Here is a 14,198-nt window from a genome sequence, read left to right as displayed (position 1 = left end):
AAGATTCAGTAACTACATCAGATGTAAATACTGTTTCCCGTGCTTCTGTTTTTTCAGAACAATCACTTCTGGAGCTCAAATACAGTATTACTACTCTCTTCCTCAAAGATTTTCTTACAGAAAATGGGGAAAATAGGGGGGAGGGGAAACCTGAACAAGATCCCTTCCGATATTTCTGAGTTGTTACAGTGAAGAAGTCTTACAATCACTTCTTATTTTGTGTCCATTTATGTATACTTATATGTGTTCTCAAGTGTATCCATGGTTACAGCTAAATGTAATATAAACCCTAGGTGTTTTATTCTTCAGGTGAATTTAAGAGTCTAGAAAGGCTTGCCTACAACAGTTTTCAAAGTATATGGGTTCCTTCTCATCATTTTCTGGAGATTACATAGTACATAGTTTTCCTGCAAATTTGGTGTCCTCCACACTATTGAGAAGCAGCATCAGCAAGAGTGATGGCTTAAGTTCTGTAGATACAATTTATCTAAATTTGAGTATTATTGTCTTTTATGTAGCCTGAGTCAGACTCACGGGTTAATGGCACCTCCCCCTGTGCTTCGCCCCAGCACTCTGCCCTCAGCTACCCACTTGAGCAAGAAAAAAGCTCACAGTTTCATCACACAGGTAAGTGTTTTGGTCAGATGATATGCTGCGTGGGTCTGTAGCTGACTACTGAATAGGTTTGTTGGCATCTTTCTGAAAAGATTTATACATCAAAAGGAATTGATCTTTGTGATGCCACTGGGAACAAGACTTGCTGCAGCTGGAGCTGTTGCTTCCCCATACTTGCAAAAAGCTGCAGTATCACAAGAATCCTTATGACTCTGAATTATGGATTTCTGTCAACAGGCTCTTTGGTCCCATCCGTTTTGATCAGGTGAATTTGCCAGGCAAATAAATCCTCACTGAAGGGGGAACAAGGTTTTGTTGGACTGAAATGGCTAACAGCTGTTTGTCATGCATGGGTGCATGCATGTAGAACATGGACATTTGGTGTATGTGTACACCAGAGTAATCTCTCAGATACAGGAACAAATGTACAAAACACATAATCAAAGCTTCCTGATGGCTGCTTTAAAATTTCTTGTGTATCCTCTGCTTATCGTGGTATCTTGATGAACCCACCCCTCAAAGACTTCACGTCTTTAGGAATTATTTAGTATTTAAATGTACAGCCTCTGCACATGAGGGTTTTCTCTCTTGGAAAATTATTTTAAATTCACCAGTATTAGAACTCATTAATTCCACTGGAAATTAGCACATATAACTATAGACCATTGAATGCTAAAAATTAGGGGGAAACATAAAATATTTTTATCAAATCATCTTAAATGTAATTTCCTCGTTGATTTTTGTCTACAAGCCTTTGTGTTACAGATTAAGAAATTATTTCTGTGGAAAGCAGAAAATGTTCTCTTGTATACTGGAGTACATTCAGCATTGACATGTGTTTTTACTTTAATTTATCTGGAGGAAAAATGGAACTTCTTCGAGTCTGATTTAATGCACTGGTAGATTTATGAGAGATGCTGTCTAATAACACTGCCAGGAACAGAGCCAGTTGTATTCCCTAACCATTCCCTTGAATGATTTTCAGTGACATTTTAAAAAAAAAAATGGCAAGGAGGACTTTAACACTAGTGAAATTACTGGTGCATATGGAATAAAGACCATCTAAAAGAGAAATGCTGGGGCTTTTTCAAAAGAATGGTGTATTCACTCTGAAAGTTACATTACAAATCATCTAAAAGTGGAACAATTTTAATTGAACAACTGCTGAGTATAATTCCCTCATCTTGTACACCTTTTATTTATTTTAACTGTAAATTCTTATATACTGGTCCTTCTTGGCAGTTTCTTCTAGTTAAATCTTAGGTGCAATAGTTAAGCTTTAATAACAGAGAAATGAGTTCTGCTGCAAATCAATAATGTAACTTTCATCTCCTCTCCCAAAGCTGACAATTTTCAATGACAGTTCCTGCACATAAAGTTGCAAATGCTTCAGGTAGTGGTTGCTCTTGAAATACCACGGAGTGTTTAACTGGAAGGTTGGATGAGAATGCTTTTCAGAATTTTGTTCTCCTTTTTTCTTTTATTCCTCCTCTTGTTACTAAATTCATTGCTCTTTTTTTGTTGTCATATCTGCAGATGACTTGTTAGTTCCACCTCATGATACCAACACAGATCTAACAGATGTCATGGAGCAAATCAACAACACATTTCCAGCTTGTTGCTGTAAGTGTAACAAAATACGTCTCTGGGTTTTGAGTTTGAGGCAGTCTTTTGAAGAAAAAAATAATTCTTGTGGTTTTGACTAGGAATAAAGTCTCTCTGATGAGATTTCTTGTAAGGATAGGCAAGCTACATAGTTCTATTCTTCAAAGTTCCTCAATGGAGACACTATTTGTAAGGGTAAATGAACAAATATTCTCATGTTTTAAGTGGAAGTGATTCACTATAAGAAAAGTCTATCTCCATTTGGGATTTTCAGCCGTGCCCACATCTAGAATCTTATTAGCTGCTAATCTAGACCTCACATAGAACTTAAGTGAGTTCAGAAATTCTGAATGCTGTTTTTCTGTTAAAACTTGAAAAAAAAAAGGCTTTAGGCAACAGGAGGGACCATAGCCCAATCCTGACTGCCTGAACCAATTATTGAACAAATTATTAAACTAATTGACCAGAGGAAATAGCTGTTAACACAGCACACAACACCTTTCCCTGCTTAAATGCCTTGAAAGTTGATATTTTATTAAGTGTGTATTAAAGAGACATCAAAAGGAAAACCAATTAGTTTCCTATGCATGGCTTCTATCAGCTGACACACATTCCCACTGATCCTGTTCCTTCCAGAGTGTCACAACACACACAAGAGTGAGTAGCTTCCTCTCTGTTCACAGCAGTGTTTCATACAGATTGTTGGTTTTAGCAGAACGGATGAAGTGACAACTTTGTTATTCAGTGTATTTATTTTTTTTATATACATACACACATATCTACATCTTCAGCTCTTTTGCCTTAGAAAAACAGTAGTGAAAACTTTTTATATATTCTTAAACTTTCAACAGTTCTTTCAAATGATAGGTAATAATGATGGTCAGTTTTAAAAGGTACAAGTGAGAGGGGAGGTGTTTATGCTCAGTTCTTGCAGAAACATTGAGACTGAACTCTATTCTGTTTCATAAACTCAGTGAACCCTGTTAAAATACCCTTTTTATCTCTTGCATGTATATTGCTTGGCTGTGAAAAATGCATCACAGAGAATGCACTTTGCACATTTTGAGAAAACAAATTAGGATCTAGCAAAAAAAAAGGTCTTGTTTCAGCTGTCCCTCAGGATTTTCAGTGAGGTAATCTTTTGAAGATTAAAAGAAGTCACAGCTCCAAATTTCATGTGATTTTTCCCTTTGTCATTGACATGCTGCTGCAGTAATGAAAACAAACCAGCTTGCCCACATTACTAGATCCAGCTTAAGTTTGCTTTTCTTCAGTCATTCTGTAACATCTTGTATTTGGGACATTTACCAGGACTATATATTTTTTAAGCATGTAAGATTCATATACAGTTTTAGAAGCCTGAAATGAGAATTATTAGTCAGGCCTTCCCAACAGAGTGCATTAAACTCTGAGAGTTTTGTTAGGCAAGACCATGACAAACCAAGGCCATTATCTTTTCCTGGGGCTGTTTGAGATGGATCTGTCTTTCCATATAACAACTGCCTAACCTGTTCTGTAAAAATTCCAGTGACACAAACTCCATGGACTCCCTAAGCAGTCTGTTTGAAGATCAGCACTGTATTCCTAACCTTCAAAAGTAATATCCTTACCCTTTTTTAATTGTACCCAAACTGAATTTTATTAGAGCAGCCTTCATGTTCCACATATCATGTCCATTTATTAACCAAAAAAAAAAAAAGTAAAAGCTATTTTTTCACAGCTTCATCACTACTAGCTTCTCACACCTCAGCCACAGCTTTCTTTAAGGAGTTATTAGCATCTGAGCCTTACATAGATTATTTTTATCCCATCTTGACTGTACAATAGAGCCAGTCCTCTGATTTGCTGTATTGGGTTTTATGGGTTTTGGGTTATAATTCGTCTTGAAATCAGTATTTCTACTTACTCCAAATACCTCATATGAAGCAATTATTCATATAGTAAGGAACTGCTCTTAATGGTGGGAAGTTTGTTTTGGTTTGTTTTGGTTTTTTTTGTTTTGGTGGTTTTTTCCTCCCCGGATCCTTTGGTTATGGATATAATGCCTCTTTTCCTTCCTTATTTATGAGGTTGGTCCTCAGAAATAGGCAAGTGAGTTCCAGAACAGAACATTTTGAACAGATGTTGTTATAATGCACCACTCATAGGTTTACCTGGTCACAAGTAATGAAAAAGGAACAATTTATATAATATATATATTCATGATGCTGTAATTTTGTTCAAAGAGAAGTAAATTTGTGAAGACATTTATTTATAGACCTTTATGACACTCTTCTAGTCAAATGTTTTTGGTTTTTTTTTTTAAGATCTTTTTATTCTTCTATCGTATGCATTTTCCTGATACGGCTTTATTTTAAACTGGCAAGATGCAGAATCATGTACATGTCTAAATTTCTTTTTTTTCTATTTGCAGCAAGTTTCACCGGCAGACCACAGGTATGAGACATGTTTAGAAACTTGCATAGTTATTTGAAGCAAAGTAAAGCAAGTGGAAAAGATCCATTAAGGCAGAGTGGTCAGGTTTTCTTCTCTATTTTTCCCTAGAGGTGTATTCGGAAGCTAGACTGATGTAACCAGAAGGCTAGATTCTGGAATATCCCAGTTAATAGGAAACTCTTGCTGGTTCAGGCATTACCAGAGGTACAATGGTGTGCAGTTCTGGGATGCTAACCATATGGAATCAGCTTGAATCTGTCAGGGAAAATTAGTTTCAAGCCAGCATCAGCTTGCAAGATCAGAGCTGGTTCTTGCAAAGACATCCCTATGTCCTTGTGCCCTAGTGTCCATAGCTCCAGTTCCAGGAGCTATGGACACCAGGGTACAAGGTCAAGAGCCACACAGCATCTTAGGCATTAGATTGAGCTGCCTTCTCCCTGTAGGCAACCACTTAACAAACACAAAGCAGAAATTTGGCTACTTTTAGAGTTCACAAAAATGTGGAAAACAATCCAGTATTTAGATACTTCTTCTTGAAAATCAAACTACTATTATTAGTTTAATTTATGTTATAAGTAGCAGAAACAGGGAAAAAACTTACTATATGTTTAGTTTGATAGTGGAGCCCACATATTGACAAATAAGGAATGACATCATCTTATGTCATTGCAGAGTTCTTTGGAAGTTTCATTGTTAAATAATTTTTTAAGACTACCACAAATTTCTGTGAGACTTCAGAATAATTAAGTGCTAGTGGAAAGAGTCTGTTTAGTTCCCTAAGTTGATTCACCTTGTCCACTAATCCACAGTTTGCAAGGTCACACCTCTCCAAAATGAGTACCTGAAAATTCAGAATATTGCTGTGCAAACACTTTCTTGGATTGCAATATCTGGGGTAGGAGGATTGTCCTCCCAAACAGGAATATCTAAAGAGAACGGGATGAATCCTGCTGTGCGCTCAGTTAACTCGGACTTTGTGTTTTGGTCTTGATAAGTTAAATTAGGGAATTAAACGAATATTTTTCGGAAATGCTTCCTCTAAGCAGGAACAGAGAGGGCTTTCAGTGTTATCAGTGAATGATACTAATCTTCCTGAAAAAGCATCTGATTTTTTTAAAATACAAGATGATTCCCAAATGGTTTCACTGCAAATCTACCCTTCCAGAACTGTTCAAGAAGGCACATTTGTCTGTTCCTGACAGAATCCTGAAACAGATGCCTGGAAATAAGCTTCACATTTGAAGGGGCCAAGTCCAAATCCAGGCTCTGTATACTCTCCAGTTTCACCACTTGGGCTTTAGATAGGACAGTAGCTTACCTAAGCTTTATTTTTCTGAGTTCTATGGGGAGTCATATTTACTGCTCTGTAGACTAAATTTCTGGGCCTTACTCAACAAGAATTTTGAACACTGTGATAGAGTAAAATTAGGTTTCTCTTCACTACATGCCTCAGTGATTTGCTGAGTCTCCAGCCAATACATCTAAATTTTTAAAATACAGGGGTTTTGTAAAATTACATCAGAGTCCTTAACTGAACTGAGCCCAGAGTAGTTAGAGCTTTCTGTGTGTGTTAGCATGGTACTGACACGAATTTTTCTCATCATGACAGGCAATGTGAAGTGTTAATTTGGACATTGAGGAGTGCTTCCTGACGTGCAGCACAGCCCTTTTCTACAAACCATCAACTGCGAGTTCCACTTCATCAGAAGGCTGCATGGGACCCTGGAACATGCTGTTCACTCTGGCTGCGTGTTCTACTTGAAATAGTAAAACACTGAATACCCAAAGACGAGGATGTTGTCTTTATAATATCTTTTTTTTTCTTCTTCTTCTTCCCTTTCTATGCAACTGTAAATTAATGAGCAGTGGAGTATTTGTCACTGATTTGTATAAATATACAGCCGCGGGAAAAGGGGCAGGGGCTTTATATACGTTCCTTTTGATAATCCTAAAGAGAACTGCATAAGGAGTTTGGAGCAAAATGTTACATTTATACATTCCTTTCAGCTCTTTGCTTTTACATTGTAAAATACCCTTAGTTATATTCTCACACATTTAGTATTCTGTACTGATTATTTATATGCTAAACATCGGACCACCGAGATTTCAGAATACCCTTGAATTGTCTTCAGGATTGGCATTTGAAGTTCCCATAATCTGCATTATTGTTACTGGTTAATAGAAATTGCCGTTGGGTGCAAACTACAGTACTTTAATTCCATTAAACAAAGCAAAATATCATTTAAAGTCATAATCATCATCATCCTCCTGCACCAAAATGGTATTTTCAACTTTCTTTTACTCATTTCCAGACAACACACTCCATTTGGAGGATTATTTTTTTTAAGCCTTACTTTACTTTGAATCAGGAGATAGCTAAAAAGAGGACTTAGATGATAGCTTAAGTTGTTTTTAGCACGGTCTAAGTTAGTGTAATCTTTTCCAACTTTGTTCGGAGACAAAGCTTTGCTGTTCCCTGCTGTGCCAAACTTGCTTCAAGTTTTGGAATTTACAGTCTGTGAAGTAAAGCTCATTTTTGTGAGATCCCCTTCTTTTGTCCGCCTCTTGGAAATGAAGAGACAATTAGAAAGCCCTTTCCAATACTGTTAACAATGGAATGTTTTCCTCAAATCTGCAATGCACTTAGATGTTACCATTTGGCATCGTAATCCTGCAACTCATCTTTATCTTTGAAATCATTTATTTATGTATCTTAACTATGGCTAATTACGGGAAAATTATGTCACTGATCAGTTGATCTCTAGTTTTTAAATTATCATAAGAGATTTTAATGCCTTCACGGAGTTTACAATGCTGCATGAACACTTACTTTAATTTCAGCACATACTTTTAATTGGTAAAACTGCATGCAATGTATTTCATGTGTAGTGGAGAGAAACTAAACTGTGTTGCTCTTAATTATTACTGAAGACAAAAAAAATCTCAAAGTATTGGAAGAGTTGTGAATTCTCTATTACTACCAAAAAATACTAGAGGACGTTAAGTCAGCAGGTCAGGAATATCTAGTGTTTTTGTGAAGTGTTGCCAACTAGACTGTCCTGCACCCACAGTATTCACTCCTGGACTGCTGTTGCTCAAGGAGAAATGTGGGCACAGCGTTGACCATGTTCTAGGGTTGGCTCTGGTGCCAGTTCTTTCTGAACCCTTTGGCAAATTATTTAACCACTCTGCCTCTGTTTTCCCATCTGTAAAATGGGGATGATAGTACTTACCTCCCAAAGGTCTTGTAGGACTTGCTTAGTGTCTGAAAAGCTCTATATAAATGCTAAGTATTACTCCTGAGTGAGTGGAACAAAATTGTGAAGGTGGGAAGAGAAGATGCTGGCTCCTATAAATGCTTCATCTATTAAAAAAAAAAAAAAAGTAGTGTAGTTATTTTGAGAATAAAAAACTCCACATTTTACAGAAGAGGAAAGCCATGACCACCTTTCTACCTCAGACCTATCTTCATGAGTAGTATTGGAAATAGCTTTATATTCTGTTCTCTGCAAACTACTGTGCTTTTATCAAGCTACATCTTTCTCTAGACAAAAAGATCCATAAAAAATATCCCCTCTACATAAGTAAAAAAAAAAGGTCTCAATAGTGAATTTGGTGGCTTTTATTTTTGTTCTGAATATGAGGTTATGTATAAAGTTGTTTTTCCGCCTGTGTTTGTATGCATCCTTTGTCCTCTGCTGCCAAGTAAATGCTGCTTCAAACACTACGTTGTAACATTCTTTCTCTGAGACAATAATGAATAAAAGGAATATATTGCAGTAACACAAGAAAAAGTATGGAGTTCTTTCAAGTTTTGTGGTTTTCAAGGATGACACTTCTCATTGCTAAATGCTGAAGATTTCATTCTGGAGATTAATTTTAGCACAGGGGTGCTGTGGTAGTCCATTTCTATGTGCTAGCGTTTTTGGAGTGTGGTTTGCATTTATATAAATGAGATTAAGCAGTGTTTTCTCCCCATAAATCTGTGCTTATTTTCTCCAGTTTTCCATCTTTAGTGATTTAGTCTGGAATCCTTCTCAGTTTCATGACAGATATTAAATTTGATCACCGAGCAGCGGACTGCTTTTATTTAAAAACTGTTATATATACATATTACAAAACAGCAATAATTCATGAAGCCCTGTTCAATATTAGAACTGTATATTAATCTTCAAGTTTTGGTGGCCTTCAGCTGAAGCACAGCATTAGGTACTCAGTCAGGACAGAGGTACTTTCTAGCCCTATTCTCTGCTGATTTTAGTTATTTGCATTAAACTAATGCAAATTGTGCTAATGACTGTGTTAGAACTACTGTATTTAAGGAGAAAAAGAGTCGTCCACAACCCTAACAATTCTGCTTCCTTGTAGTGGGCACTGTTTTCATGTTTAGTATTTATTAAAATATTGGGGTTTTAAAACTCTAACAAATGTAAAATATGTCAAAGTAATAAAATTTTCCTTCAGTTTGTGAAGGGAAGCTTAACAAATAAGTTATAGGAATCAGTTTTTTCACATGGCATTTAAGTGACTTAGTAGTTAACAAGGAATTTAATTATGGAAATAGCAATATGAGTCAAATTAAGTTATGCATTTAGAACAATAAATGTGTCAAAGAGGAGGAGGCTGATGGATTAAAGAATCTATTAAACCCCAACATCTGTCTGTTAAAAGAAGTAAACATTTTAATTACACGTTTGTAGAGTTGAAGGCAGCAGAAGAGGGGTATGGACCCGAACCAGAGCCTGACTTTGAGAACCATTTCTTCTCAAAGTGCTCAATCCTGCAATTTACACACTCTGTACTCTGGCCACTAAGGCAGCAAGTAACACTGGACCAGAGCTCTGTAGCACTGTCGCCTGCGAGGAGGGTGCTCTCAGCTGACAGTCGTGCTTCAGTGCCTTGCCATGAAGGTCCTGACTCTTCTCAGGGGGAACCCCTGGTCCTCAGTGAACAATGCAGTAGTGAGCACTCCCTCGGTTCTCTGCACAACCGTTTGCTTTGAGGACTATCCAGCCTTTTATGCTCTTATTTTGTCAGGCAGAATAAAGCAAATGTGATACTTCTCTGGAGAAGAATTACCTTCCTGGACCGAAGAGCTCTCAGTCCAAAATACATGCCTATCTCCCTAATTGAGAGGGACACCCTCCTGCACAGCCCAGAATGGATGGGGTAGTTGATATAGCTTATTTGTTTACATTTTTATTACAAAACACCCTTGAGCTGAAACATTACTATCAAATCAGTTCTTTTTTTTTTTTTTTTTTTTAGAAGATGCAAGATTGATGCATAATTAAAATCAGAGTGCAGGAAGTTCCTCTACTACTGAGGCTTCATCTTCAAGGGAATTTCCACAATGAAACAACTCTTCTTGGGTGGTAGTGGTATTATTTCTCTCTTTGGATGAAGACAAGGCTCTTCAGGTGTTCAGATCTCAATAACTGAGATAGTGAGGCTAGTGTCTCATAATTTAACTATGTCAGAGATACTGAACCCAGACACAAAATGTCAGTATACACATGACAATTCCTGTGCCCTAGGTCAGATGTTATGTCTTCTCTTATTTCTACAGTTGAAAAGTAACAAGAAATTAAAGCTGAATTCATCCAAATTATAAATGTATTGCTGTAGTGGACAAGCTTTGGATTTATGCAAAATACCAAAATATTGTTTTAAACATTTACATTACAAATTGCCCTTTGAAGAGCACTTGCTTATTACGTGTATATTTTGCTCTCTCCTTTAGTACAGAGTTGCCCTGAGAAAAACCTTCCTGAAGGTAAACATTCACACCACTGCAAGACTGAGTAATGGATTCTGTCTACTGTCATGCAGAAATGAAGTTGTCGTGCCATATGGCTGAGAAAATTCTGTTCCCACAACAGCAGCAACAAAATCAGTCTTACAAAGCCAGCCAAGGTGTAAATTAATAACAGTGGGGTATGAAAACAGACAAACCCAAAACAAACAACCAAGCTTTTAGTGTGGTGAGGAAAAAAAAAGGCAGGAAGAGATCTCTTCTGTTTTACAAGCAATAAAAGCTCTCAGTAATCATCAGCTATACATTATGTTCCTCAAAATACATTTAGCAAAGGTGAACTCTTCCTGGGCTAACATGTTTTTCGGAGCCTATCTTCTGTCTTTAGTGTCACTTAAATTTCCATGATGTGCCAGCAAAATTATACTCTTGGCAGCTCACATTTAGGCATTGGAAAGAGCAGCTGCATGCAAGTGCAGCAGCTGCCTGTGGAAGAGGAAGGGAGTGTTTTCATCCACTGCTTTTGTAAGCACCTCTGCCTGAGACACCAACACAGAAGCTGCCAGGAGTGGGCCCATTCAGCTCATTTCCCCAGGCATCCCAGCCCTGCAGCCAACACAAAGGGATCTTTTAAATTGAAAACTGCTCTGTGTTACTATGCCTATTAAAAGTGATACACCAGGAGAGCTGAACAGAATTCCTGAGTGCAAATCTTAAAGATAAGTAGATACACAGGAAAAACAAAAATGAAGCAAAACCAGAACAGCAGCACAACTAAACATAGGTGCTATCCCTCCAATCTCATTGTCATCTCTGAAACATAGTACTTACAAGTGAACTATTCATGCTGTTGTTAGTCACTCTCTTTATACATTCAGATAAGCACTTTGAAAAAGTCTAATTTTCCACCCTCTAATAACTAATATTTACCTTGGAAAAGCTATAATTCAGAAATACTTATTTCCTGTCTATGGAAGGAAAGCCTAGGGTAACAAATTCAAATAAACACATCTGCACCTTACAAATCTAATTTCTAGGGAGAGGTGCCATCTGGGTACTAAACAAACCACAGGAGAATAAAACAATGGTTATGGATTGGTATCAGCTATAAAAAAACAGGTCAGCTATGACCTGCTTAATAAAAAAAAAATTAAAAAAAAAAAAAGTCAGCCACATAACAACATTGTAGCAATACTTCATCTGCACATGATGGAATTCCTTTTGCCCCTGCCAGTAGCTGATACTTCTTAGACTATGATTTAAGTTCTTTGGAAAACAAGCAGAAGTTAGAGGAAGGGACAGCATCCCTAACCAACAGTTTGTGCATCTCATAAGCTAGATTTAATGGAGTTTGGAAAAAAGCCACATAAATACAAAAGACTGTGATAATTCACTTGAATTTTACACAGATATAGGCAACCATTTGACTGAACACAGCAACCTCTTTGAATCCCTACCCAGATGAAGTCCAGAAGACAGCTCCTATGACTACAAGGCAGAATATTTGGTGTGGAATCCTGGCTCTGCAAAAACAGGTAGCAAACCCATTCATTTTTCTTCACTTAGAGATGCTATTTTACATGTTGAAGAACTAGTTTTATGATGAGCAGTTCACAGCAATTGCATTTCTCTGTATCTATTTGCCAAGTGTGATGAAGTTTTATACATTAATGAATCAGAGAATGGACAGAAAATACAATAGTAACTGCCCCTGATAATCCACATTTTTGATTTGAATGAAAAAAAAAAAAAGTAAGTTAAGGGTTACCCACATCCTCTTTGTCAAAGATCAGTGGCATTTACTTAATTCCAGTTCTCAGGACCTTCCTCTGATTCCCATGATGTTTCAAAGATAACTGAGAATGGTCTTGCAATGTCATCACCAGTTCCCACAGCATTCATGGGTACATCCCATCAGATTCCATGGACTTACATGTGTCCAGTTTAAGTGTACTCTGACCTGATCCTTCTCTACCTACGATGATTACATCTCCCTTGCTGTACAGACTTCCCTTCTGGTCTCAGAGACCTGAGCTTCCTGAAGGCCAGTCTTACTAGTAAAGACTGAGATGAAGAAGGGATTCAGTACTTCAGGGTTTTCCCATGTCCTTTATGACCAGGTCCTCTTCAGCAGCAGGCCAGTGTTTTTCCCAGCCTGCCTTTTGCTGCTGATGTACTTGTTGAAGTCTTTGTCACCTTCATATGCTTCACACTAGGCTTTGGCTTTCCTAACTCTATCTGTGCAGAACTGGGCTCTATATCTGTATTCTTTCTGGTTCCTGAACATGCCAAAGTTTGTTCTCCTGAAGTCCAGGGATACGATCCTGCTTCTTACCTTGCTCCTTTTCTCTTGGAACCCTGAGCTCCACCATCTCGTGGTCAATGCAGCTAAGGGCAGCTGCCAGCCTTCACTTCCTCTACCCATTCTTTGTGAATAGGGGGTCCAGCAGGGTCTCTCCCCTCACCAGCTCCTCAAACTATGTTTGAAAATTGTCATTGGTGCAGTCCAAGAAATTTTTCCTTGACAGCATAACTCTGAGCCAATGCACTATCTTGCACATTGCCCTGGAAAAAATCTTTTGCCAGGAGAAGTATTGAGAGATGAGTAGGGAGAGACCTTTTAAACACAGATGCTTTGGCTGATTTTGTTTAATACCTCTGAAAGTATTTTGGTGAACTGTTATGAGGAGTCTAATGAAAGGCTACAACACACAGACAGGCACAGAGGAAGAAAAACTCTCCAGATGTATTTCTGCCTCTCCAGTCCCAGCAGCCCCTCTGGAACAGAGAGTGTAGCTCTGACCTACTTGCTTTCAGCAGGCTGCAATTAAAGTGCCTATCAATTTTCTATAAAATACAGATGTGAACAAATGGAAAACCTGAGTCCCTGAAACATGAGCAGAATAAGAATGTTATTTCATCCCCTAAATCCCAGTTCCTGTAAAGATGATGCTTTCAGGCTGAAAAGTGAAACTAGTTGAAATGCCAGTAAAACATCAACACAACAGTTGATTTTATTATGAAATATGAGCTAGACTTTGTACACAAACAAGATATACCATGGTATCCATCTGTCTGCTGCCTATGCTTGCATTTTTTACTCCCCCAAATGTCTGCTTACTTGCTGAGGAAGGAAAATTAATGATAGCTTTAGTGAAAGAGAATTATTTTTGGTTTTGAACTCTCATTTGGTTTCTCACAGTGCATCTTGTGCTACCCAGTCAGTGGCAAGGGGCTGAACCAGGTGTCCAAAGCTGGAGAGAGCATCCCAGTTTCCCCAGATAAAAGGGAATAGTCACACCCACTGACTCCCAGCAGTCACTACCTATCATCTGACAGATGAGACTGATGACTTCCAGATTAACCCACTTAATATGGAACCTAGTAGCATTTGGCAGAGAAATTCTTCTGGTAACTATTTACTTTCTTGTTATTGCAGACGGTTCTGTTTTCCTACAAAGCACAGTACTTGTAGCATTATTCAGAAAAAAAAAAGATTAAGAGATAATTATTTTCTAAAATGCCACTCCTGTTTATGTGCTTTTTTTTCTAGACTTGCTTTCCCAGGCATAGACTTACATATGTGGTTTTAGTTGGCTTCTTCCATTCACACGCTCAGACATCATCAGCTTTTGAACATTAAAAAACCTCCAAACACATCTAGCTTTCTAATTAAGAATTCTGTAAGCTTGTCCATGTCAATGTTCACTTTATTATTTATGACATCTCCTGTGCCTTGTAAATTACTACCGAGTGGACAAAATGGGCACACTTTCCCTTTCTTTGC

At 37.7% G+C, this 14,198-nt stretch overlaps 1 protein-coding gene across 1 annotated transcript in view; it reads left to right on the top strand.

The window, feature by feature from the left end:
• Nucleotides 1–6,786, top strand: part of LOC103773417 (utrophin-like) — a gene marked incomplete at its 5' end in the record, with an annotated part of 260,165 nt that extends 253,379 nt beyond the window's left edge. The window contains 4 exon segments of the mRNA XM_008940784.1: nt 519–627; nt 2,152–2,238; nt 4,634–4,656; nt 6,266–6,786. Of these exon segments, the coding sequence (XP_008939032.1) occupies nt 519–627; nt 2,152–2,238; nt 4,634–4,656; nt 6,266–6,274 (228 nt within the window).
• Nucleotides 6,787–14,198: the final 7,412 nt, after the last annotated feature.

The sequence above is a fragment of the Merops nubicus genome, unplaced genomic scaffold (genome assembly GCF_000691845.1).
Source record: "Merops nubicus isolate BGI_N331 unplaced genomic scaffold, ASM69184v1 scaffold875, whole genome shotgun sequence".
In the NCBI taxonomy this organism is placed as follows: Eukaryota; Metazoa; Chordata; class Aves; order Coraciiformes; family Meropidae; genus Merops; species Merops nubicus.
This window is presented reverse-complemented; position numbering and strand designations above follow the sequence as displayed.